General features: G+C 52.5%; 2 protein-coding genes across 7 annotated transcripts in view; one reads left to right on the top strand and one right to left on the bottom strand.

Annotated features, from left to right (window-relative positions):
- Positions 1-3,000, top strand: part of LRRC41 (leucine rich repeat containing 41) — an 11,235-nt gene extending 8,235 nt beyond the window's left edge. For all 5 annotated transcript variants that reach the window (XM_059727781.1, XM_059727780.1, XM_006267349.3 and 2 more), the window contains 2 exons: positions 775-850; positions 2,075-3,000. In XM_059727781.1, the coding sequence (XP_059583764.1) occupies positions 775-850; positions 2,075-2,309 (311 nt within the window). In that variant the 3' untranslated portion in view covers positions 2,310-3,000. The remainder of the gene's footprint in view (positions 1-774; positions 851-2,074) is intronic.
- On the bottom strand, positions 2,943-24,622 carry RAD54L (RAD54 like). Of its 2 annotated transcripts, XM_014606992.3 has the most exons (18): positions 24,384-24,622; positions 24,204-24,284; positions 22,502-22,621; positions 21,877-21,937; positions 20,053-20,188; positions 18,796-18,865; positions 16,677-16,965; positions 15,216-15,340; positions 13,568-13,718; positions 10,600-10,726; positions 9,396-9,470; positions 9,049-9,179; positions 8,498-8,608; positions 7,586-7,709; positions 6,890-6,968; positions 6,611-6,790; positions 5,609-5,772; positions 2,943-4,155 (listed from the first exon to the last, which is right to left on the bottom strand). In XM_014606992.3, exons 1-18 carry the CDS (start codon positions 24,384-24,386, stop codon positions 3,954-3,956), a joined length of 2,229 nt encoding a protein of 742 aa, XP_014462478.1. In that variant the 5' UTR covers positions 24,387-24,622; the 3' UTR covers positions 2,943-3,953. The 2 variants fall into 2 exon arrangements, with proteins under 2 accessions (XP_014462478.1, XP_019345594.1); XM_019490049.2 differs by lacking the exon at positions 24,204-24,284 and having other exon boundaries at positions 24,384-24,619.

Genomic DNA, 24,622 nt, shown 5'->3' with positions numbered 1-24,622 from the left:
TGGGGAGAAATGAAGCTGAAACCATTCGCTTTTAGGCAAGTGAACCGTAGGGACCCTTTGCTTCTGCACCAACTTAACCAGCAGGACTTGGCTCTTAAAAGACCTTTCTGGGGTTATGATTCCTAACAAGTTTGTTCTGGCACCTGGCTCTGCTTATGCTTTGACCATTGTTTTGGGAGCAGGTAAAGGTGCAGGGGAGATAAAGACTTGGATGGCACAAGAAATCTTATGGGCCTGGACTAGCTTAAACAAGGTCTTCAGTTTCCTAGGCAAACTCAAGGGGAGAGACATGGACAGGAACTCCTGTCAGTCCAAAACAAAGGTGTGGTTTTGGGTCAACTGAAATATTTTCTTTCCTGGATTCACCTTGACCGTTGGCGGTATTGAAAACAAAACCTTTTGCTCAGTAAAGGCAGCAAACAAAAAAGATGTCTTTCCAGTTTTGCATTCGACTTTTCTTGGATGAAAAATGATGTCAAATTGACAAACACTTAGTTCTGCCAAATGATGTTTTTGGCAAGCAGACTTATTTGCTGAAAAACCCTGGTCCAGCTGGCCACAGAACCTGTTGGCCTCCAGTCTGAAGGAGCCCAAAATTCAGGGATTCACAACTCTTTCCTTTTTCTGTGCGCTCTTAGGCTAGTTTCCACAGCAGTTTGCCAGCAGTGAGAGTGTTTAAGCTGCCTCCGTGCTGCAGCAGGCACACCTTCCTCCCTCCCTGGATGCCTGCTGCAAGTGTTCACCGCTCACGTCACTCTGTTTCTCTATTGTTAGGCAATCACCGGCTGGTTGCTTTAGCAGATATTTTCTCTGAAGATTCATCCTCTTCTATCTGCCAGCTGGATGTCAGGTATTCTGTTGCCTTTAATCCTATCCCTTCAGTTACCCTCCCCGCTCCGTTGGGGCTAGTTGTCCTGAGGTTTGATATGGATCAGTTGTATCGGGTGTCATCCTTTCTAGCTGCATTGCTGCTGCTCAGCCAGCAAGTGGACGCGGCCTGACAGGCTTGTCCGGGGCGTGAACTGCACAAACATACAGCAGTGTCACTAGGGCAAAATGTTAGTAGAGAGCTGTCCAGCTTCTCAGCAGCCAGGAACTATATGTGTAGGGGCCACAGGCCCCCTGCTCTGCACAGCGCTTGGGTTCCTGTAGTCACCCCATGCATCTCCCCTGCTGTGTGTGGGTCTTAGCTGCACCTCCTCCCCATGCTCAATACACTTGGAGCTCTCCCTCACAGGGTCACCTGGATGCCAGAGCCCCTGGCTCCCAACAGGTGTGCTCTCCTACCTCTGGAGGCAGGAACAAGTGCAAGCCAGAGGTGGGAAGGGAAGCCCACCTTTGGCAGCAGCTGGAAGTGGGAGGAGTGGCACCTGGGAGGGAGTCTGGGGGTTGCAGTTTACCCAGTGTACATCATAAAGACTTATGGTGGATGTCTGAGCATTTTTACATGTGCCCAGCGCTGCGTCGGAAGCAGGCGGCGTTGAGAAAATGGTGGCGGCAAGCTTTGAACTAAAGCACATCGAACGGGTTTTAGTTAAAAGCGCACCACTGCCACTTTCTCAGCACTGACACTTGCCGTGCCACTGATGCATACGACATGCAATGCTGCCAGCTAGTATGGATTTATGTGCTCGAGCAGACCTCCCCGCATGTGTGTGAGTGCCCTTTTATGATCCTAAGGCAAAAGGCTTTCTCCCAGGACGAACAGAGAAAGACTTGGAGAGAACGCGTGGCTGTTGTCGCTTCCTGGAGATGCCCAAGATTTAAATTTCTTCCTGAGGTGCCTCTGCAGATTATCCGAACAGGCACAAAGAATGAACCAGAGGGACCGGCTCTAGAGGGCAACAGGACCACTGCTTAAGTGAGAGCTGGTGGGAGAACAGAGACGGCTCAACTGTTTGCAAGGGCTCAGCTAAATAAAAGTGGCCTGTATCCACTGAATACACACACAGATGTTAATAACCCAACGTAGGCAGCAAATAATAGATGCAAAAGGGCAAGCACTTGCCTGATCTCAAGCAACTCCCAATTTGCAGGCAGATATTTCACCCTGAATTTTCTTCCCCTCCAACAGCTCCAACTGCATTAAGCCTGACGGACTCCTGGAGTTCACCAAGAAGCTGGAGAGCCACCTGCTGCAGCGAGGCGAGCAGGCCAAATTCACCCATCTTCGCCTCTTCCAGAACTGGCTGGACCAGGACGTTGCAACAGCACAGGAGGCGCTCCAGCGCCTCAGAGCTGTGTGCAGCGTGGTCAGCGACACGTGGGACTCCTCCCAGGCCTTTGCTGACTACATCAGCGTGATGTGATGGGCAGGACCTGCCACGCAGCCTCCTACCTTGATTTCAAATTCCACAGGGACATTGCCCCCAGGGCTCCTTTTCCATTGTATTTCAGAGGGGAGGGAAGCGTTAGGCAGGCTCAGCTGACACTGGGCTGAGGGAAAAAGCAAGGGGATCTTTCTTGCACTGTGCACAGAATTGATCAAGTAACTCATGGTGCAGCTGGAGAGGCAGAAGTGTGATTAGGGGACCGGGGTAGAAACTCAGCAGTAGAGAACCGATCAGAGCAGAGGGGACCTGAGGATTCGGGACAGAAATAAGGTGCTTCTGCCAGATACATTTGAGCTAACCTCCAGCAGGAGTCTGAGGCTCTGAGCTGTTACTGAATGGTCAATTAGTGCCCCGACACACTTTCATTTCCTTGTGGTAGTTTGAAACATAACATCCCTCTGTCAAATTTGCAATTAAAAATAATCAAAGCCCCTTTCCTCAGCAGAATGAGATGGTCTTATAAATGCCCATTAGCAGAATAAAAAGCAGCCTCAGCCTTGCTCACAAACTCTTACCAACACCTGTGGCAGGAATTTCTCCTCCCCAAGTTTGTATGCATCCTGCCAACTGTCGTACATGCTTATTTTACAAAGAGGTTTTAAACAAAAGTGAGTTTTCATTATCCTTCAGCAACTTTATTTTATAATAAAAAGGCAGTTGAGTGGAATCGTTGCATTGCTACGAACTCTTTCGACTGTACAATAAGGGAAAATCTCACTAAAAAGCCTGCTGCTGCAAATCAGATCAGGTGGATTTTTCCTCCTAAAAATAAAATGAAGACCAACGTTTTCTGTAGTTACATTAAACCGTGTATTCCAAGTTTAAAACAAAAAACAAGCTAAAGTGTCTCGAAGTGGATGCCCAATTGACCAGCTGTTTGGGAAAGTCATGGTTTAAATGACTTCATCACCTGGACTGATCTTGGGTGGAGATCTTATTTTTAGAATAACCTGCAAGACTCAGGTTTCATAACACACCTGCACCTTATCAGCCACTAGTTATGGCCTCTAGAGCAGGGGTGGGAGGTCAAGCAGGTTTGGCCTCAGGCTGGATCTGGATCCACCTCTGGCAGTAGGGCAAGCAGTGTCAGGGAGCTATAGAGGTTAATACAGCATGGAGCAACATACCCCAAGTCTCGGCAGTGAGCCCCAGCCCCGCAGCCTTGTGGCATGGCTCTGCAGGCTGGATCTGACCCACAGGGGCATACGTTTGACACCCCAGATCTAATGCACGTAGTAGTGGCAACTAGCTATTACCATCAATCAGAAGAGGGCGCTTTGCTGCCTGCAATGGGGTTCTCCTGGATAAAAGGCACCTGTGCCAACTGTGTGGTACCAGCATCCTGCTTGCCTGCTATCATAGAGGCAGGATCTGACGCTGTTCAAATGTCCCGAGTGAATGAAGTGCACCATAGCCAAGTCAAAGAGCGACGCCACAAATACTGCCAGGTGCTTCCCGCTGCTCCAGGCAGGCTAGAAAGCTCTTCCTGCTCAGAGAAACCAGACCAGTGTGGTCCCATTATAGATGCAGCGTATGCTGCCATGGGGGTCTCTCAGAAAGCTGCTGAAACGGGCTTGACTTCCATAGGAGCCTTCCCTCCTCCCTAGGGCAGGCGGCCTGCTAAGGAATCCCTCGCTGCTCCTCGTGGGAATGGTGGTGGAACGTGAAGGTGACGGCAGCGTCCCAGGCGGCCTTCAGCACCGAGTCCTGGAGCCCGCGCTTCTCGGCACAGTGGTTCCACTGCGAGAGGTCGGACGTGCAGTCGGATCCCTCCGGAGGGGACCTGACCTGGTGGCCGTTCACGCAGCGCCGGCACTTGATCCTGCAACAGCAAGGGCATTATGTTGGCAAGGGTCAGGGGCTTGCTCCAGACCTCCTGTGCTGGGCACAGACTGCCCGGTTCAGATCTGTGCTAGGGGAGCTGCAACAGATGGCGTAGGCCCCCAGAGAGCAGCCCGGCAGCTTTGCGTTAGCTTGCTATCGTCAGTCCTGTTTGCAAGGGACTGCGAATGTGTAACGGGTCATTTGTGCGATTCTTCACATGCCCAAAAACCTCAGCTCTGCAGCATTCACACATTTGGCGAATGCCTGACCCGCATTCAAAGCGCAGCAGAGGAGAGAATCGATACAGAACTAGCAGTGGCTCCAGCACAGTCCCAAAAAACATTTCATTTCCCAGGTAAATAGCAGTGCTGGGGAAGCCAAAAGGCCTCTGCCCAAGCCCTAAGCAGCCGTGACGTGCCAAATCAAAGCCCACCACAATGTGGGCACATCAGTCGAAAATCACTGCTATTAGAAAAGCCTTTTCCCTTCCAGGAGCCTTTTTCTTCCCTTGCACAGAAGCTAAATCCATTATTAACTCTGAGGATCTACTGTCCCGTCCTGTTTTGGGCAGCTGATGCCACTGACTTGAAACACAGAAGCTCGTACTCAAGTCAAGGCAGGATCCCATATAAAACTGCTCTGAGCCCTGTGCGAAATGAAGTTTCTTTTCTGCCTAGGAGAACTTTTACAATCTGAATTCTGTAGCCTGACAAAGGGTGTTTGGACCCGAAAGCTTGCAAAGAAAGGATTTTTTTTTTGCTATTATTTAGTTGGTCTAATAAAAGATATCGCCTCTAGGCCAAGAGCTTTGTTTGTCTCTGTTTCTTAGACCAACCCGGCTACAACATATCTCCCTGAAAGACGTTCTGAACCTGGCATTATGGCACCCAACAAAAAACACCTCTTAGCCAGGAAGGTCCCAAGCCCCAAGTCATAGGGGTCACTGCAAACTAGGTGAGCCACTGTTCAGAGGTCAAGCAGGGAATAATCCTCCAGCAACGGAGGTGTGCGGACCAGACAGCTTGACAGAGACGGGTGCATTCAGGTAACTTCTATTCCCCTCAAGATCTTACCCTGAATCCTCCCTGAGGGAGTTACCGCTTGCTGCAAGCGGACAGGCCGATGGAGATGGGTGTTCAAGAATATAACCTGGGACAGAAGAGCTTTTGAAATCAGAAGGTGGCTAGGAAATGTTAATCTCTCCGTTACTAGACATGGATTGGTTTGCCCACCCACCTACAGACACGAGACCCTTCTACTCTAATCACTCCTTCAACCCGAGGGAATTTTGAATCAGCTGATCCATAGTTACATAAGCCCAAATGGCTTTGCAAGCAGCATTCAGCAACCAGGAGTGCTGGCGACTTGACTTGCAGCCTCTGGGCTCGTCAGCTGCTGCTGAGAGCCCAGCCGCTAGCTAACCCAGCCCCTCGCGGCGGTTCCAGCCGTACTTGTCGTGGGTATCGCTGGCTGTGGTCTCGTTGAGCGTGAACAGCTCTCTGAGCTCCCCCAGCGAGAAGTGCCTCTCCACATCCTGCTCCTCGTCCACCACGCAGCTGCTGAGTGCTTTCTTGTGGGTCTGCCGCTGGAAGATCTTCTCTTCTATCGTCCCTGTCTACGAGAGAACAGATGAGAGAGTGGGAACGGAGCCAAGATGCCGGCACAGACACTCATCTTTATGAAGAGCTCCACAGGGATCTGATGGCTTCTTGTACCACCTGCTGCCTAGAGCCACTGAACACTTGGCTGGCAGGACACGAGAGACATCACTAACGCCACGCCATGCTGCACCCTCAGCCAGCTCCTGTCTCTGCATGAACCCCACCCTACCTGCTTGTGGCAAGACACAGGAGGGCTGCCAGACAAGGCGGGAGTAGCAAGGCAGCCAAATTCCAACCGCAGACTCACCCTGTGGCTACAACAGCCTGGTAATTATTGCGAGCAATTTCCCCATGCCAAGCTTGGCCTGGAAACACTATGGTGCCGGCGCGAATGCCAGCATGAATGCTGCACCATGAGACACGGGCATGGGAGTCACCTGTTCTCATTGCTCTGGTAAGTTTACACCCCCATGGGCTGCAGCAGCACCCGTTGCATGGGCACCCTCCAGCAGACACACACGGGGGACTTCCAGGAGCACGGCTGGTCCCCGAGGACAAAGAATCCTCTCTCGGGACCTGCCACAAATTCTCCCAGCAGCCAGACCCATTCGCCACCAGGCAGATCTTTACAAAGCTCTGTGGCCTCTCTACCATCGGCATCCGACGCGGAGCTTCTCATCCCTAAAGCTTCAGTCACATCTGTCCCCAAGACCCAGGAGCAACTCCGCCGAACCCAGCAGTGACTCCACTCTTACTGGCTTCACCAGCTTGGAAGCTCCCACGCCGTCCCTGCTGCCCAGCCACAAAATGCACTTCGGGATCCTGCAGCCTGGGGGTGGGCAGGAGACTTACCGAGAGCAGCCTGTAGATATAGCAGGTCTTCTTCTGGCCGTCCCTCCAGACCCGAGCCATGGCTTGCTCGTCATTGGCTGGATTCCAGTCTGGGTCGAACATGACGAGTCTGTTTGCTCCAATCAGATTTAAGCCGCAGCCGCCGGCTTTGCTGCTGAGCATGAAGATGAACTCGGGGCTCTGCAGGTTGAGAGACGCTTGGATTAAATAAAACCTGCTGCTTCTCAATCATTTGCATCTCCCACGAGAAGGGTGTGGGGTCAGGGAAGCTCTACTTACAGAGGGGCTGTTAAATCGCTCCACAATCTTCGCTCTCTTTTTAATAGACATGGTGCCGTCCAGTCGGACGTATAAGTACCTGGGACAGGATACAATATTTAGTGGGTTCACAACACCACCTCCATCTAACAGGCCTTAAAAGGGGAGGAAAAACTCTAAGAGGGACAACAGCAGCTCCAGTGAGCAGCCTTGTGACTGGAGGCCAGGCTTGGAGACTTTACACGGAGGAGCAGAGCCTCCCCCTGGAAGCCAAGACCAAGTGGGTCACATCAGCTTCAGAGGGAGGCTCCTGAACTACAATTTAAGACAAGAGGCGCTGCAAGAAGACATCTCAACAGATAATTCAACGTATGGATCCGAAAGGTGGCTCTCAAGGTTTGCAGACTCATGGCACCGCTTGGAAAATGCCAGCTCTCAATTGTCATTTGTTGACCACAGAGAAGCACGAGAGCAATTCAGTTGCTGCAAAGACGCTGGAGCGCAACAGGATGTTTCTAATGCTCTGAATTCCCACTAGAAAACGCCGGGTTTCTCTTGTGAATCATGTTTGCACACCTACCCGTGCTAGTGTTGCGTGGCACCTGCGATACCCTGGGAAGGGTCTTGAGGCACCCAAGGGTACCCCAACACCCTGGTTGACAACCACTGGTTCAGACTGTACATGCAAGAGTTCATAAAGCAAGCCTAGAGGCAAACCTCCTACTCCGGCAGAGCTTCTCAAACAGGTCCAGCGTCTGGGTGTAATTGGAGACCAGCACGACCTTGTCATTGCTGGTGCTTCTAGTGACCGCCAGGACGTAATCCAGAACCAGCATCTTCCCTGGGGAAAAAACATTTGCCGGTCATTAAACGTACCAGGGAGGGAGGCAGCAGGGTCCAATGCACCGGGCATGGGACTGGCAGCCAAGTGCCTGGGTGCTGTCCTCAGGTCAGTGAAAGCAAGCCACATTCTCTGTGCCTCGCTTTCTCCATAATCATAGAAAATGAGGGCTGCAAGGGACCTCAGGAGGTCACATCTAGTCCAACCCCGTGCTCAAAGTGGGACCAGCCCCAACTCCATCATCCCAACCAAGGCTTTGTCTACCCAGGTCTTCAAAACCTCCATGGATGGAGACTGCACCTCCTCTCTGGGTAACCTGTTCCAGTGCTTTACTGCCCTCCTAGTGAGAACATTTTTCCTAATATCTAACCTCAACTTCCCTTGCTGCAACTTGAGCCCATTGCTCCTTGTCCTGTTGTCTGCCCCCACTGAGAACAGCCCAGCTCCAGCCTCTTTGCAGCCCCCCTGCAGGGAGTTGAAAACTGCTATTAAATCCCGCCTCAGCCTTCTCTTCCCCAGACTAAATCAGCCCAGTTCCCTCCGCCTCTCTTCACAAGTCACATTCCCCAGCCCCACAACCATTTTCACTGCCCTCCCCTGGACTCTCTCCAATTTGTCCACATCCCTTCTGTAGTGCAGCCAACAGTAACCCACGTTTGAGATCTAGAGTAGTGATGGGATTAGAAAAGGACAAGGAGATGCCCTCCTCTCTTTGGAGAAGCCACCCTGAAGCACCGCTCAACACAGCCCCGTGCCCCCTGCCAGCAATCAAGTTGCTGCGCGGGTACCTGAGAGCTGGGGCTCCAGTGACTTGGTGCTGTAGCCAGCAGGGAACAAGTCCATCGCTCCGACAAAGCCCTCCTCCTCCTCCTCGCACTTCTCATAGATCAGGGCAGGGTCTGAAGAATAAAAAACGGACTTGGAAACCACCACAGCTGCCTGGGCAGGGGCAGGTCTCCCTCTCGGACCGCAGCAGCACGGTTGCTATATCCTCACGGTACAGTTGCATCTCGGGTGTGTATGAAGCATAATTTGCTTCACTCAGTGACAAGTCCTCAGGGAGGAGGGTCCTGTGACAGCTGCAAGCTGCAGGAAACCTCTGCACAGAGGCCCAGGGTTGGCGGTGAACAGGTCCCAGGCTCTAGTCCCCATCTCCAGAAGCGGGGTTGATTTGCACCGCAACAGTGTCGCTGGTGTGTGGCCCATGGGACTAGACGTGACCTCTGCAGGTCACACGTATTACGAGCTCTTGCAGGGTTCAAGGGAACACCGCGGGCTTTCCAGCAATGCAGATAATGCAACAGCCATAATGGCGGTGTCCTGCCCAGCCCCAACTCACGGTTGCAGAGCTTCTTCAAGGAGGTGATGGAGGAGAGGGAGGAGACGCTGATCTTCCCACCCTTCAGCTCTTCCACCGGCTTTGCTTGCTTCAGGAAGTTCTTGTACAGCTGGGCCTGGAGGGGCGTCAGCCTGGGACACAAGGACATAAGCTGAGCCTGCTACACATAAGCCATGACTCCAACGCCATCTCCTTCCTCCACCTGCACTTCAGGTCAAGGAGACGTGCTCCTAGCTGATGGGATCTTTCCCACAGGGACTGGGTAATGAGGGGGACCCTGACATCCCAGGCCCTGAAGTCACCACGGCATTGCCTTTCTCCCCACAGGGGACGTGGGGTGCGCGTACCTGCAGCATACCACCTGCTCGATCTTCACGGGCAGGTACTTGGAGAGAATGTCCGACGTCCTCCTGATTAAACATCTGCAAAGGAGACGGAGATGAGATGCATGAAAACCAGAGCTCGCCCCCAGCTTTTCAGTGTGATTCCCGTGGAGATCATGAAGAAGAGGTCTGGGGATTTGGGAAGAGTTGTCAACCACAAAACGGTGCCTAGTAAGAGGATGGCGATCAACTATTTTGCATGTCCACAAGTGCCGAGACAAAACGGGCTGGTTTCCAGCATCTTAGGAAGATATTTGATGTTAGATCTCAGGAAGGAAAGGGAGAAGAGCTCTAGGGGTGGGTTAGCGCTGGAGCAGACTACCCAAAGAGGCTTTGGCATCTCTTCATCACAGGAAGCCTTAAGAGCAGGTTAGGCTAAGTTTGGCTGCGATGGTTTGGACAGAGTTGAGCCTGCCTCGAGCAGAGGATGGACTAGATGTGAGGGCCCCGCTGAGCCTGCTGCATGAGTCCCTAAGGGCATGAGAAGCTGCCGCTCTGATCCACTGCAGGGGTCCTGGTTTTGGGCCCTGCGCTGAGACAGGGGCAGGTCCTGCTTGGCGGAGGGGTGTGGAGGGGTCATGAGAGGGGTCCTATCAGAGACTCTCAATTGCTGCCCCGAACTCCCCAGCGCCACATGGATCCCAGATGACTCACCTGCTCCTCATGGCCTTTCCCTCACAAGTGCATTGCAAGGGCCAGCTGGGCAACAGTTTATGGCTGGGCAGCCCAAAGCCGCACACACAGTCTGCAAGGGCTTAACCTGTAGCCCCTGGGCTCCCATCCAGCCACCACTTCCCCCTGCCCCGCATCTCTCTGGCTGTGGCAGGAGCTGGGGTCTCTGGGCTTTCCCTCCAGTTTTGGCTTCCTGCGTCTCCCCAGAGGGGTTTTGGGGGCCACCGATGCACACAAAAATCCTAAAGCAGTGAAGGGACCGCATCTAGTCTGACCTGCTGCCTCGGGCAGGATCAGCCCCATCCAAACCCTCCTACATGAGGCGGAGGCCACTCAGACGCATGGCGAGGAGCTGTAGGGAGCTGCCCACATCCACCGTGCAGGTTGTGGGGGGCGCTGGGTCACACTACCGCAGTCCGTGGCTGCGTGGCCAAGAGGAACCACGGTCTTCAAAACCACTGGGGTAGGGAGGGGGTGCCGGCAGGGGACCACGCACCTGTTCACGATGCCGATCAGCTCCTTCAGCCGCTCTTCCCCTTTATGTCTCTCCGCCTCGCTGGCGGCAGCATCCCTGCCTTTCAGGATGGGGATTTCGAAATGCCTCTTGAATTCCTGCGCCGTCCCTGGGAGGAACAGAGGGGAAGCAATGGCAATTTCAGCCCTTCTTGGTCTCCTCTGCTTCAGTGAGGAACGCACAGCCTCCTTCCCCACCCCGCACCTCGCCAGCTCTCTAGGTGCCTGCTCCAGTGCATGACCCCCCCTCACAAACAGACCGCTCCTCCCCATCTCCAGCCTAGTTTCCCCTGCTGCAGCTTGAGGCCGTTGCTCCTAGTCCTGTCCCCTGCAGCCAAGGAGAAAAGCCCATCTCCATCCTCTCTGTCATCACCCTTCAGGGATCTGAAGACTGATCAAATCCCCCCTCAGTCTTCTCTTCTCCAGACTAAATAACTCCAGTTCTTTCTGCCTGTCCTCATCAGTCTTGCCTCCCAGGCCCCTAATCTTTTGTTGCTCTGTGCCAGACTTGCACCAAATTGTCCACATCCTTATTGAAGTGCGGGGCCCAAAACTGGACACGGGGCTCCAGGCGCGGCCTCATCAATGCTGAACTGGGCAGAAGAATCACTTCCCTTGATTTGCAAGCGATTGCAGTTTCTGCTGTGCATCTCACCAGCTTGTAGTGACTGAACACAGCAAGCAAATGCGAGTGACAGAAAATGACTGAATGTTAGTACACTTTCCTCTCCAAGGGGTCTGCAATCATAATTACCCTCGCCTCCTTGGCATATTAGCCCCATTTTGTACAGGGAAAGAGACGTGCAGAGAGGTGCCCGAGGCACAGATGGATCAATACAGCCAGGCCACCTTCCTGGAAGAGCGTCAAACTGAATTGAAACTCATAGGGAGAACGTGACAGGGATATAAAACAGCCAATGGCACCCGGGTGGCAGAGCAGCTGTGCAGAAGCCAACGATACCCAGATACTGCTCGCCGTCAGGAGCTGATGACTGGTGTCTGGTCAGAGAGATGTCCGTGTAGGGACTATTTCAATGACAGGCTGGTTGGGTTTACCCCAAAGAGGCCAGAGCCCTCGCAAACAGCAAGAGGATGAAGGACCGACTCGGGGGTTGGTCTGTTTTTAAATCCTGAACAGAAGGGTGAAAACTTTGGCCCTTAATGCCAGTAAGTCTGAAGGCCAATTTGAACTCACGGAGGCAGCAGAGAATGCAAAGCACCAACGGATCACCCCATTCCTTCCCTCCACACCAGGGCTTCTCTGTGCGCACAACCTGGAGCCCAGAGGTGAAATATTAAGGGCTTATAAATTACTGAATGGTGAAGAAAAAGTTCAGAGGGATTTATTATTGACTGTCTCTCACCAGATAAGAACTAGGGCTCACAATGTGAGACTAGTAGATAGGAAGTTTAACACTAACAGAAGGCAGTTCTTTTTCACCCAGCCTGTCATTAAAGTGGTGCAATCAGAGAAAATGAGGTTTGGAAGGGACCCCAGGAGGTCAAATCTAGTCCAAGCAAGACCAGCCCCAAATACATCATCCCAGACAAGGCTCTGTTGAACTGGACCTCAAAAACCCCCAAGGATGAAGAGTCCACAAGCTCTCTGGGCAGCCTGTTCCAGTGCTTCACCACCCTCCTAGTGAGAAAGTTTTTCCTAATGTCCAACCTCAACTTCCCTTGCTGCAGCTTGAGCCCATTGCTCCTTGTCCTGTCATCTTCCCCCACTGAGACCAGTCCAGCTCCATCCTCTTTGAACCCCCTGCAGGGAGCTGAAGGCTGCTATTCAATCCCCCCTTGGTCTTCCCTTCTCCAGACTAAAATCAGCCCAGTTCCCTCAGCCTTTCCTCACCAGTCCTGTCTCTCAGCCCCCAAACCATTTTAATTACCCCTACTGGACTCTCTCCAATGTGTCCACATCCCTTCTGTAGTGGGGGGGACTGGACCCAGGACTCTAGATGTGGCCTCCCCAGTGCTGAATAGAGGGGAATAGCTCTGCCCTCGATCTGCTGGCAACGCTCCTGCCAATGCAGCCCAGGATGCCGGTAGCCTTTTTGGCAACAAGGGCACACTGCTGGCTCCTGTTCAGCGCATCATCCACTGTCACCCTCAGGTCCTTTTCTGCAGACCTGCTAGCTTTGGTCCCCAACCTATAGCGGAAGCTGATGGTTTAACCAAATTCACAAAGGGACAGGACACATTCTTGGAGAAAAGGGGCATCAGTCACTATTGAGCATGAGAGTTAAGATTTACAGCCCCTGACTCCTGGACCTTCGATACTGGATGCCACAAGGGAGATAGGAACAAGGGAAGTCTTGCTCAGACCCAGTCACTCTCCCTTCCAGCCTCCGCTCTCTGCCCGTATGACACAGGAGACTGGGCAAGACGGACCTCGAGTCTGACCCGGTAAATAGCAATTCTTACGTTCTTAAGGTTTGAATTGGCAAACAGCAGCTGCAGGAAGTATTTGATTCCCCAGCAAAGGGGGAAATTAAAGCCCCACAAACCCTCCCTCTAGTTAAAAGGCCATCATCCTTTTCCCATCCAGGGGGTGTCGTGGCTAAATGGAGATTCATCACCCCCCCCAATCAGGACCATCACTGTGACATGCAGATTAAGGATGGGCCACTGGCTGAAACACTGGTCTAGGACTCAGGAGACTGGCCTTCCACATTTGTAAAACAGAAGGGAGCATCATTCTTCCTGCCCTTTGCCTGCCTTGTGTGTTTGGAACGCAAAGTCCTGTCTCCAACTACAAATACATACAGCACCTCGCACGGCAAAGCTCTCTTCTTGTTTATTTGCATCACAGTCATTCCTAAAATCCCCAGGTAAGAAACTCTGTAGCATGGATCCCTCACTCAATGCTGCTAGCTCTTCCAGCAGCGAGAGCTGGGGGGTAGGGGCCCTGCGAGCTACCTCCTCCATGCAAGCCGCCTTTGTGCTCTTACCGAGGATTCCCGAGTTGACGAAGTGCACCAGGCTGAAATACTCCAGCAGGTCGTTCTGAATGGGGGTCCCCGAGATGAGGACGCGCCGGGGGGTGTTCAGGCTGTTGAGAGCCTGGTAGGTTTGGTTCTCGGAGTTCTTTAGCCTGTGACCCTAAGGAAGAAAAAGAGCAAGATATGAATCCAATGATGCTGGGAGATAAGGCACTGGAAAGATCAAAACCAGGCGGGACTCACTGGAGCATCAATGCCTGGGAATGGAGTCTGCGTTTAGACCAATGCAGAGAGAGACCCTACCTGTCTGATAACGTGGCTTGAACCGAGGCTGTCCGATGTCTGAGCAGACAGGGCTGTGCATCACGTGGACTCACAGGTACCCCTGTGTGATGCCCTTCCCACACCTGCACGGACTCCCCCGTTCCCGCCACCCTGCTCTAAGCGGTGGGCAGAGGAGGCAGAAGCCAGAGGAGAGAGGGGGAGCCCGGAGACCCCAGAACCAGCAGTGGTTAGAAGGGGGAAGCTGCGAACTCGACATCCCCAACCTAAACAAAGCAATCTCCTTGCATGAAAATGGAGACATCCTAGAAGCAACAGAGAAGGCAAAGACTTTTCTCAAGGGCTCCAAGACCCCTGGGTGAAAGGGGGCAAAGCAGATTATTAGGGTGCCCGGATCCCATGATGAGGGGCCCAATGTAAGTGCATACGGGGGAAAGGTGCCTCTCCCTGTTTCCAGCCTGTCTGTGCTCTCGCCAATATAAATTCACACCGCCAGATGCCGCTGGCGTGGAATAAAACTCCTCTAGACTAGAGGCGGCAGAGGGAACTTTAGGCAGCATTTGGGGAGGGAAGATTTGTTAACTCTTCCAGGCCCTGCGAGAGCCCAGCACAGGGGCTTTACTTGCTTGCTTCCTTCCTCATCAGAAGGAGTCACAGCAGCATTTGGAAGAGAGTCCCTGTTCCTAGATGCTGGGGAATGAGAAGGATCGAGAGAAAGCTTTGGAAGTAACAGCACTTGCTCATGCAGAGGGAGTTACTCTGGCCCAGCCCTGGCAAAGACAATCCAGAGGCTGCCAAGAGGGGAAACCAGTGTACAAAGGCACTAGAGATGGGATCACCTACTCTGCCAGTTCCCATGTTCTCCCCACCCAGCCCCAGCCCCCGCCAGCAGCACCCAGGTCTGTACAGAGAGGCCCATCAGGCTGGGAAAGCCTCCCCGGAGCTCCCCTCCGCGCACAGCCTGCGAAAGCACTCTCCTAGCACGCCTGTGCTCAGCTGCATGGATCAGCCACTTCCGACCAGCCCAGTCCAACCCAATCCCTTCAGTGACATGAGGCCCTGAAGGTGATCGGTGGTCCCAATTCAACTTCCAGGAACGCTGCCCAGACTTCAACAGACTTCCCCTTCAATCCCTACACTGTGCTATGCCGCCATCAGAGGAAGGGATCCCTGCTGATGTCACAGCTACCATGTAGTCCCAAGATGTAGTCACGAGCCAAGGCAAGTCATGCACACAAGGCCAAGGCTGCTGATTGCCCTTCTCAGAGCACCTTCCTATCACTGGATCGAAGGGGCAAGGACCGGGTATCAGAACTGGTGGGCTGGCTACAAGCACTGCCCAGCCGCAAGGGAGCGTCAGCCCCCGTACCCCTACCTCGTCACATATGACCAGCCCGACGCTGCCCCTCCGAAGGACCTCGGCGTGGAGGCGGAAGGTCTCGTAGGAGATGATCAGGATGGGGGAAGGCACCCGCAAGCCGCGCTGGTTCATGAATCCGGCTACAGGGAGAAAGGGATACAGGGAAGAGGGAATCACAGACAGAAGAGCCCTGGAAGGAGGTAACCATCTGCACCTGAGCTAGGACTGGGCCGCCATGGGGTGGGGATGATCTAGGCATAGCGATGCCTGTGTTCTGCTATGGGGATCTCCCAGGCCTCTGTCCCTTGCTGGTTGCTGCCCCCCCCACCTTTCTGCTACATGTGTCAGGGAGTTTTTAAGCCACCCTCAGGGTGCTGGCTGCAGCCCAGGCTGGGGATGGGGACTGGGCTGTGCCAATGCTCCTACTGGGACCAAACCCAGAGGGTCCTGGCTAGAGGGCATTGCCCTTCCACTCAGGCTCAGGCCAATGCCAGATTTGGGGTCAGGAACGAATCTTACCCCATGTTCACACTGGTACAGACTCCCCTTGCCTTCCTCTATAGCAGGGGCACGGCCTCTGCCTGGGATCTCTTGAGCGTCTATTAACAACCTATTAAAGCAGCAGGACGTTGGCGGCTGCTGTCTCCCTGCTTTCCCTGCAGCAGGTTTGGGTGTGATGTCTGACGTTATGTCAGGGCTGACTATGGTTTTACGAAGCGGTTAGATCATGCATGTGTCTGGGCTGGTTTGCACAGGGCTGACCCTGCCTAAGGCAGGGGGTGGAATAGACGTGACCTCTGCAGCTCCCTTCCAGCCCCACGGCTCTAGGACTCTAGCCTCCTCTAAATCAAGGGAGGGTTTCTGCACTGACTTGACTTGTTTTCAATGAGGCCCCAGCAAAGGCCTTAGCTATTTAAAGAGACTTTGCTCCCCCGTCTTTCAGCTCCTTTCCCAGCATCCTCCTATCTCTTCCCATCAACCCGCCTTACTGTTTTGCTCTTTCACTGACCCTACCCCACGCCTTCACCTCCCACACAGTGCCCTTTTACTTCCTGCTTTATCCTCCCATCTGGCTCCCTTGCCCTTTCCTATCTTGACTCCTATCCACAGTGGGTGTGGGGAGGACCTCAGACCTGTCCCCAGACAGAGCCTGCCACCCGAGTCTCATCATATGCCATGTCCTGGGTCAGACCCTAGGTCTGTGCCCTGCATCACACCGTGGCAGAGAGCACATGCTGGAAGGAAGAGTAAATACAGTCTGACCAGGGCTTTTTCCCCTATTCCTCTCCCATGTGCACTGTCCAGCATTTAGGGCACGAGACCAGCCACAGAATGAACAAGGAGGGATGCACTGAAGGTAATGGAAAGACTCATGCTCCCTTCAGCAGGCTGTGACCTGGGCCCCGAGACCATCGGCAGCTAAAACATGTATAGCAGAGGACAAGAAAAGCCACCTCCATGAACCTGCCTCCATACCTAGCTTATTGTCGATCTCATGCTTGGAGCCTCCATCAATAGCCAAAGGTTGGATCCGTCCTCCTAGCCATTTCTCTACTTCGTTATACCAGTTCTTCACCAGGCTGGACGGGGCCACCACCATGGCCTTGTCAATCTCTGGCTTGCAGTCAGGGCTCTGCCGAAGCAGCGTCCACATGAGCGTGATGCACTGCAGGGTCTTGCCCAGCCCCATCTCATCAGCCATGATGCAGCCGTGGCTGCCGGGGATCCGTCGGCTGGTTACGCAGTCCCACAGGAACTTCACCCCCTGAGGGAAGAGCCCAGGCTTTAGCACGGAGCCGTGGGTGCAGGATAAAGGCTGCAGGGTTTCTCTTTGCAGCTTGGCACCGGCAAAAGCTGACGCTGCACAGCTAAGGGAACCCGAAGCCCAGAGGAAAGGCCAGAGATGCTGTTGAAATGCAGCCACCTCTGCTGTGGAATAAGGCAGCTAGTGAACACCACCCAGCAGCCAGAGACAGGAAGTGTCCAGGGTAAATTAAAGAAGGGATATTAGACAGGCAGAATCTGATTAGTCACACGAATGTATTAATGGGCATAGCAGAAAGACCTATATGGGAAGGTATAAGTTACCCCGGGTGCTAGAGCTAGGAAAAATCCTATGAGATCTTCACTGCTGGCAAGTAGCCAGGTTCTCATCCAAGAGGACGCACCTACAAGGACACCGCTACAGACTAGTGTCATGCTGCACTGCTGATCCTGTAGAGAGCCTGCAGTGCTCCTTGCAGCAATGGAAATGCTCCTTTCTCCCATCGAGACACTCAACAAGCCTGACCCCGCTTAGCTTGACAGCCAAATGAAAGCTTCTACCCACCCCACCTCTGATTCTAAGGGATTAGATCCTGTATCCACAATAAACCTCAATAGCTTATTAGGTACTCAGCCCGTACATATGTAATTCCCATTATCCTGGGGTTTTGGGGAAAAAGGTATATAGGCCAGGAGAGGTTTTTCACTGAAAGGCACAGGGACAGCTACCCTGGCTAGCTCCAAATCCAAAGCTATTATTGACAGCTGACACAACAAGTGATTTGCAAATAGCTTATGTGCACTGATTGCTAGGCATAAATTACCAGGCCTTGAAAGCATGGCTCTGTCCTGTGTAGCAACTGGCATGGAGAGCGGGGAAGGCAGAAGGCTCCTGACTTGTCAGCTTAATGACTCTAGATCTGATGGGTTTCATTTCCTAGGGAAAATATTTCAACACAAATATTCCAGATGCATCTGGCATCCTACTGTCAACCTGGGGTCGGTCTGACTAATGCACCCTGCCAGGAACACATACCTGCCCCAGGCATGTCAGAGGAGCATTGGAGACAATACCTCTGTATGCATGCAGGTAATTAGAAATCAGGACGGGGTGTGGGCTGTGGGGACAGACCCTACAGCCTTCAGCAGGGCTCTGCGCAGTATTTCATTCACAACCTAACCTTTGGATAACATCCTCTATTGACAATGCTTAAGTCATTCTCCCAGAGCCAAGCTGGCTCTATACCACTCAATAGATGCAATAAAGCTCAATAGTTGCAATAACACACTGATCACTACAGCAAGCAGCCGGCTGTGAGTATTCCCAGGAAGCAGCTCTGTGAAGCTGGGTGGTTAACATTTCTAAACTCCAATGTCTCTAACCATAACAGATGGCTTTTCAGGGATGGTGGGAGATTTTGCCTTCTCCCAGAAGAAGCAGATCTGTAGATTTCTGAGGCCCAAAAGGACCAGTACAAAGGACCGGTACAAGCATCCAGTCTCACTTCTTGCTGAAGTGCACGCCTGAGAATCTCACACAGTGATCTTTGCAATGAGCCCAATAACTTGAGGTTGAACATGTATGTATCTTCATTTAAAAAATGGACAGGTACAGCATGTCTAAAATGGATGCAGTGAGGCAGGGTACCAGCGAATATAAGGCTGCATATATTACAGCTCAAAATCTGTTCATCTATACTTGCCATTACTGTACTTAGGAGGAGAGTTTCCTAGTAAAGGCAGCTGTGCAGCTCTTCAGCCCCCTCCACCTGCCTGATCAAGACTCCCTGCAAAAGACCAGGACCCCCTGGCTGTATCCTGCAAAACTTACTTCTCTCTGATGGGGCCGTAAGACGCGGCTGAGAACAGGATCCACCACCACATGGACTGGCACTTTGTCCCTATAAGGCATGTGAGAAGAGAGAAAAAAAGCACTGAGTGAATGCACCGCTCCAGGCTGGGATTGTTTTTTTGTTCACTGTCATTCGAAGGACCCTTGGAAGTGGGTAACTGCCCAGAAGCCAATCCGCACTGCCAGAACTAACAACCATGCTCGGAGCACAGTCGTGTGGTTGTGATATAACATCCTGGGAGAGGGGGCTGGACTCGATGATCTTTTGAGGTCCTTCCAGCCCTAATGTCTGTCTATGAAATGTTCTAACCAGGTCCCCAAATAAAGGGCTGAAACATAGCTCAGAGGCTCAGTTAAATCAGCATCAGATTTCCCCCCACTCCCACGACCACAACCCAGACACATGCTAGAACCATATCGGAGCAGGAGAAACCACCTCCTTGTGCCTACCGTCCTGGGATCTGATGTAATGGGTTTGCCAGTGGCTGCCTGGGCCAAAAGCATCCCACAACTCTCAAACAACGGCCGCCGTCACTGCAGCAGCCAAGCACCTCAATCTTTTAACGCATTTATCCTCAAATCACCCCTGCGAGGCAGGGACATGCTATTTCCACAGCACAGAAGAAACATTGAGGCACAGAGGGGACAGACAGCTTGCCTACAATGTCTCACAAGAGGCCAAGACTTGAACCTCAGTCTCTCAAGTCCTAAGTTAGTACCTATCACCACCCTTGCCATATGGCAAACTGATACTGGAAGCAAAGCCATTCAGTCTTACCCCTCCACATTATAAAAAGGGTGGGGAAGCAACTGCTCTGGGGAAGGTTGTCTAAGAGTTCCCATTCAAATCCCCTGTTTTCAGTCAGCCGTTTCCTTTGGCTTGTACCTTCCTGTTGGTACTTCCTGACTGAGCACTGGATCAGTCAAGCTTTAATATTCTCTGAACAACTTCTCTCCATGGAGCACAGACGCTCAGTTAAGCAGACTTAAAGGCCTGACAGGCCACTGAGTAATGGGAAATCAAAGAGCCCGTTCCCTGGACAGAACACAAAACAACTGACTGTAGATCTGGTTCCATACTTTGATTATTATTTCTACAAGTAGAAACAGCCCAGGGCCCCTCCAAGTTTCATAGGCTACATTTGGCTCAAGGCCACAGGGGAATGGAAGAAATAAATATTGGAGGAGGCTGGAGTTAAAATTAGCACTGATAATTTCCCTCTGGGGGTAACTCACTTGTCTATTTTCAGCTGGTCGTGCGCACTCAGTGGAGGGGGCTCGTAGAGAACCAGAGCTCCTTCTTCAAAAGGGTCGTGGAGGGAGTTCCTCACCCCTGCCCGCTTGATGCCCAGCGCCCTCAAGCCCAGAGGCCCTAAAAACAACCATAGACAAAGTTCAAAGAGTCACCCGAGAAAACCAAGCCTTACCATAGACCAAGGGTCTAGAAACAAGGTGTTGCCTGGCTGGCGGAGGCTGAACAAGCGATGTGCAGTGCTGGGGATGCAGGCAAAATACGGATGCTCTCTGAAGCCAGGCTGTAGCTTGGATGGATGGCTTGCTTGCTACAGCAGGAAACACACTTCCACGCACCAAACCCACACAGACCTAGCAACTCTCCCTCTGCAAAGCAGCAGGATGCCTTCCATCACAGCACTCAGGGGCTGCTGCTGTTTCCTGATTCTCAAGGGCCATAATTTCACTCCACTTAAAGAGAAGCCTGGTCCAAGGCTGCCCATTCTCTGAGCACTGTACTTCAGAAAGCCACTGGGCCAAGCCCTCCTCTCAGATACCTGCACACACTGAGGGCAGAAGGGGACTTTTGGCAGCCGTCTACCTTTACAACACCCTATTTAGCACATCTTGTAATGGCAACATATAATCTAGTGTATTATCATCCTTCTGCTGTGCAGCAGATGTTGAGGCCTTTCAGGTCACCAGCCAGACAGAAGAGTAGAAGACAGGGATGGAGAATCTGACCATTTACCTAGCATCATGTGTTATATGTAGAAACACACATGCCCTGGAACAGAGATGGTCACAAACATCAAGCAGGCCCAAACCCTTCTTCCGAAATCTCAATGCAAACACAAATATCAGTGCCTAGTACCCAGGAAGTAACTCTATCCTAAGGCCCGACTCTTGTCAGAGAGACGACTACAGCTGGCACATAGCTCCCCAAGGACCATATTCATCACAAAACCAATAACATGCTTCTCTTTGAAGGTCCGCATGCTACTCACGCTCAAAAGAGAGATCATAAGATCACACAAGCAGGCGTGGTCTGCCAAATCCCACCACAAAAGCATGCGGTTGCCGTTACAGATGGCACCTTTCATAGTAAATGCCGGAGAATTCAAACTCCCTTTCAAACCTACTTTTTCAGCTCCTACAAACTTTGTCAAACTGATTCCTTTTGGGCTGGTTATTATTAAATGCTTGACTCGGCCCAAAGTCTCCAAGGCATCTTTTTGTTTTGTTTTGTTTTTTAATCAATAAAGTTGGAGCAAAATTGGCTGGCCTGTTTTAGAATTATTCAATCAGGGGGAAAAATGGCCCCGTTTGTTCCCATCAGCAAGTTTGTGCTTCGATGATTTGAAAATAGCTGAAGCCACAAACTTCAGAACATTGCTTGCTTTAAATAGCACCTTCAGACTCACGAGCACCCCACTGAATATAAAGAAAACTGGCATGTGTTATCGGTCTCCCGCACGTTGTGTCTTGTTAGCAATCTTAGGGTTTTGCAGGCTAAATAATACCCTTGGAGCCAAGAAACTGTCTCGCACTTGTATCCGGTAATGCGGCATGTGATTTTACGGCACTACATAAAATACTTAACAGCAACAACATGGAAACCAGTGCAGGATAATCCTAACTAAACACTGCTAAGAAAGACATCAATTCACTAACGTGCTAGTCTTTTTGTTTCCCAAATTAACTCTGAACTTCTCAAGCGCGTCCCAGTAGAAAGGATATTTCATAAACTCAAGCACCATCCATTTTATGAAGTTAGATTTTGTCCAAATCATTATTATTCAGGGAGGAGGAAAAGAGTCATCTTACCTTTGTAATTTGGAATGGGGACTTTGAAGGGTTTTGACAAAATGCTGCGGATAAATGCCTCCTAGGGATTGAGAAAAGAAATTCATGTCAGAGCCATTTGCTATCAAAGGTAGCAATAAAACAGAACGAGATGCATACTAAGGACCCCAGTCTGCCAGCAGCCGTGTGCTCTCCAGTGTCCGCTGAGGATCGTATCCCAGATATTTTTAAGTTAAGCACAGAGAAAAAAAAAAAATCATGATCAGCAAAAATTCCCCTCTGGACTTTTCCTATCCGACTCTCAAATGCATGAAACTAACTGAAACCATCTCTCTTCAACACCATCTGCCTCTTGTTTAAGTGCGTTTTTAATCCCAGGGGTGCCAATGTGTAACGTTACCATCCATAAAGGACCTGGTTGAACAGCTAAAGTTATCTCACCGGGGTGTCTAGGTACTACACTGATACAATCAATAAGGTAATCCCGCAAGTCCTCTTGCTATGGAGTCCCCACGAGACACCACAAGCCTTTAGAAGGCCTCGGTCCTGATTCATTCATGCTTTTGAAGTTAAGCAACAGATATTTAATACAAAACCGCCCCGCGGCCTCGTGCTGACAACAGATCCTCTCGAGAGACCCACGTACATGTTTGCTGCTATCAAGGCAATGAGGCCGATTGGTAAGCTGAGCCAGGGGTTTCCGGAAAGGCGACACGTAGCATTCCCAAATCTCCGTGTCGCTGCCAGGTTTCTGCCTCTTCGGTGTCTGGAAAAGAGAATCAGGACAGAACGCATGGGTATGCAGACACCTAAATAGGATAAAGGCATCACCATCGTGCTCAATAAGCATCTAACTGCACAGACCATCCAAGTGAAATGGAAAACAGCAGATCGCTACTCCCTGCCCTTGTCCTGCAACAAAGCCAGGTTCAGAAGGGACGCTACCAAGGTCAACGAGCCTCACATTTAACCTGCCCAGAAGCTAAAATGCTTAGTCATATTTGGAAGATATCAATTAAAATGGTTGGGGGCTGGGGCACAGGACTTGCGAGGAGAGGCTGAGGGAAGTGGGCTGATTTAGTCTGCAGAAGAGACGACCGAGGGGACTGAATAGCAGCCTTCACCTCCCTGCCGGGGGCTGCAAAGAGGATGGAGCTGGGCTGGTCTCAGTGGGGGCAGAGGACAGGACAAGGAGCAATGGGCTCCAGCTGCAGCAAGGGAAGTTGAGGTTGGATATTAGGAAAAACGCTCTCACGAGGAGGGTGGTGAAACACTGGAACAGGCTCCCCAGGGAGGCTGTGCAGTTTCCATCCTTGGAGGTGTTTAAGACCCGGGTAGACAAAGCCTTGTGGCTGGGATGCTGTAGCTGGGCATGGTCCAGCTTGGAGCAGGGGGTTGGACTAGACGTCACCTCCTGAGCTCCCTTCCACCCTTGTTTTCTGTGAATCTATATCCCTCAACTCCTCGTCAAACCACAGTGGTTCTGCTGCTAAAATGCAAGGATCTAAATGTCGTGGAGCAGGAGACCGGATTCAGCAAAAAATAGATTAGCTTTGTTTTCACTTTGCATCCCTCCTTCACGGGGGAAATAGAAACCCTGGGTGCTGGCACTCGGATCCTAGCGTTCAACTCTTCCTGGAGGCAGGCGCACGTCGGGAGTCCTTGTTGTGCAGGTGAAGAGACCATGCATTTAAAACCAATTTTTAGACACTCAAAGCCACAAGCCAAAAGCAGATGGATGGTTTATGATGATCTCACTGCAATTGTTTCACCCACCCGGGCACCTCCCTAATGATTTGAGCACAGAAATGATGGGTTGGACTGGCTGAGGTTCCTGGCCTATATTATCCTGCAAATCAGGCCGGGTGATCAAAATGCCCCTTTCTGCCTTAAAAAAAAAAATTCGATCGGGGTGATGCCCAGCAATTCATCCTCCCGCGGCACAACCGGGAGGGATCGCGCGCGCCGCCGAGAGGCACCCGCTCTACCGACCACGCTTTCATTTTGGTCTAGATGCAAATGCTCCTAAACACATAGAAAGTTTGGAGTTGCGCTTCGGTCCCGATCCCAGGAGACCGCGTCAAAAAAAGGCGATGAGGTGCCAGCGGGACCGAGCGCGGGGCGTAAACCCCTGCCTCCACGAGAGAGACGGGCGGCTCGCTCTTGTAGCAAAGGGGCCGGGGGATCCGGGGGGATCCCGGGAGGTCGGGGCACGAGGCGTGGGAGCAGGACGCGGGGGGGCTGCCGAGGGAGAAGGCAGCCCCGACGTCCCGGGAGCGAGCGGGGTGGCGGACGCCCCCGCGGGGAGGACGGCGGGGTGCGGGGCACACGGGGGGGTCGGAGCTCACGGCGGGCGGGCACCAGTCCTCGTCCTCGTCGGCACCATCCGGCTTGCGCTTGGCCAGCTGGCTGGGCGCCAGGCTCCTCCGCTGCGGGGGAGAGGGGGACGGTCAGGGGAGGCCCGTGGGGAACGACCCCCCCCCCCCAAACACGCACAGGGCACATGGGGAGCACCCCCCCGCCCTCACCATCTCCTCCCGGGGGACGCGGCCCCATGCGGGGCGCCGGGCTGCAGCGGGGCCTCAGGTGGGGGCGCTGACAATGAGGGGCAATGGCCAGGGTTTGGGGGAGCAGGGGGGAGAAGGGTTGGGGGGTGTGGAGGAGGGGCACAGGGGGTTGGGGGAGGGGCAGAGGGATTCCTGGAGGAGGGGGAGGGGCGCGGGGTGCCGGGGCAGGCAGGGCCGGCAGACGGCCCCGATCCCGGTGC

The sequence above is a fragment of the Alligator mississippiensis genome, chromosome 5 (assembly GCF_030867095.1).
Source record: "Alligator mississippiensis isolate rAllMis1 chromosome 5, rAllMis1, whole genome shotgun sequence".
NCBI lineage: Eukaryota > Metazoa > Chordata > Crocodylia > Alligatoridae > Alligator > Alligator mississippiensis.
This window is presented reverse-complemented; position numbering and strand designations above follow the sequence as displayed.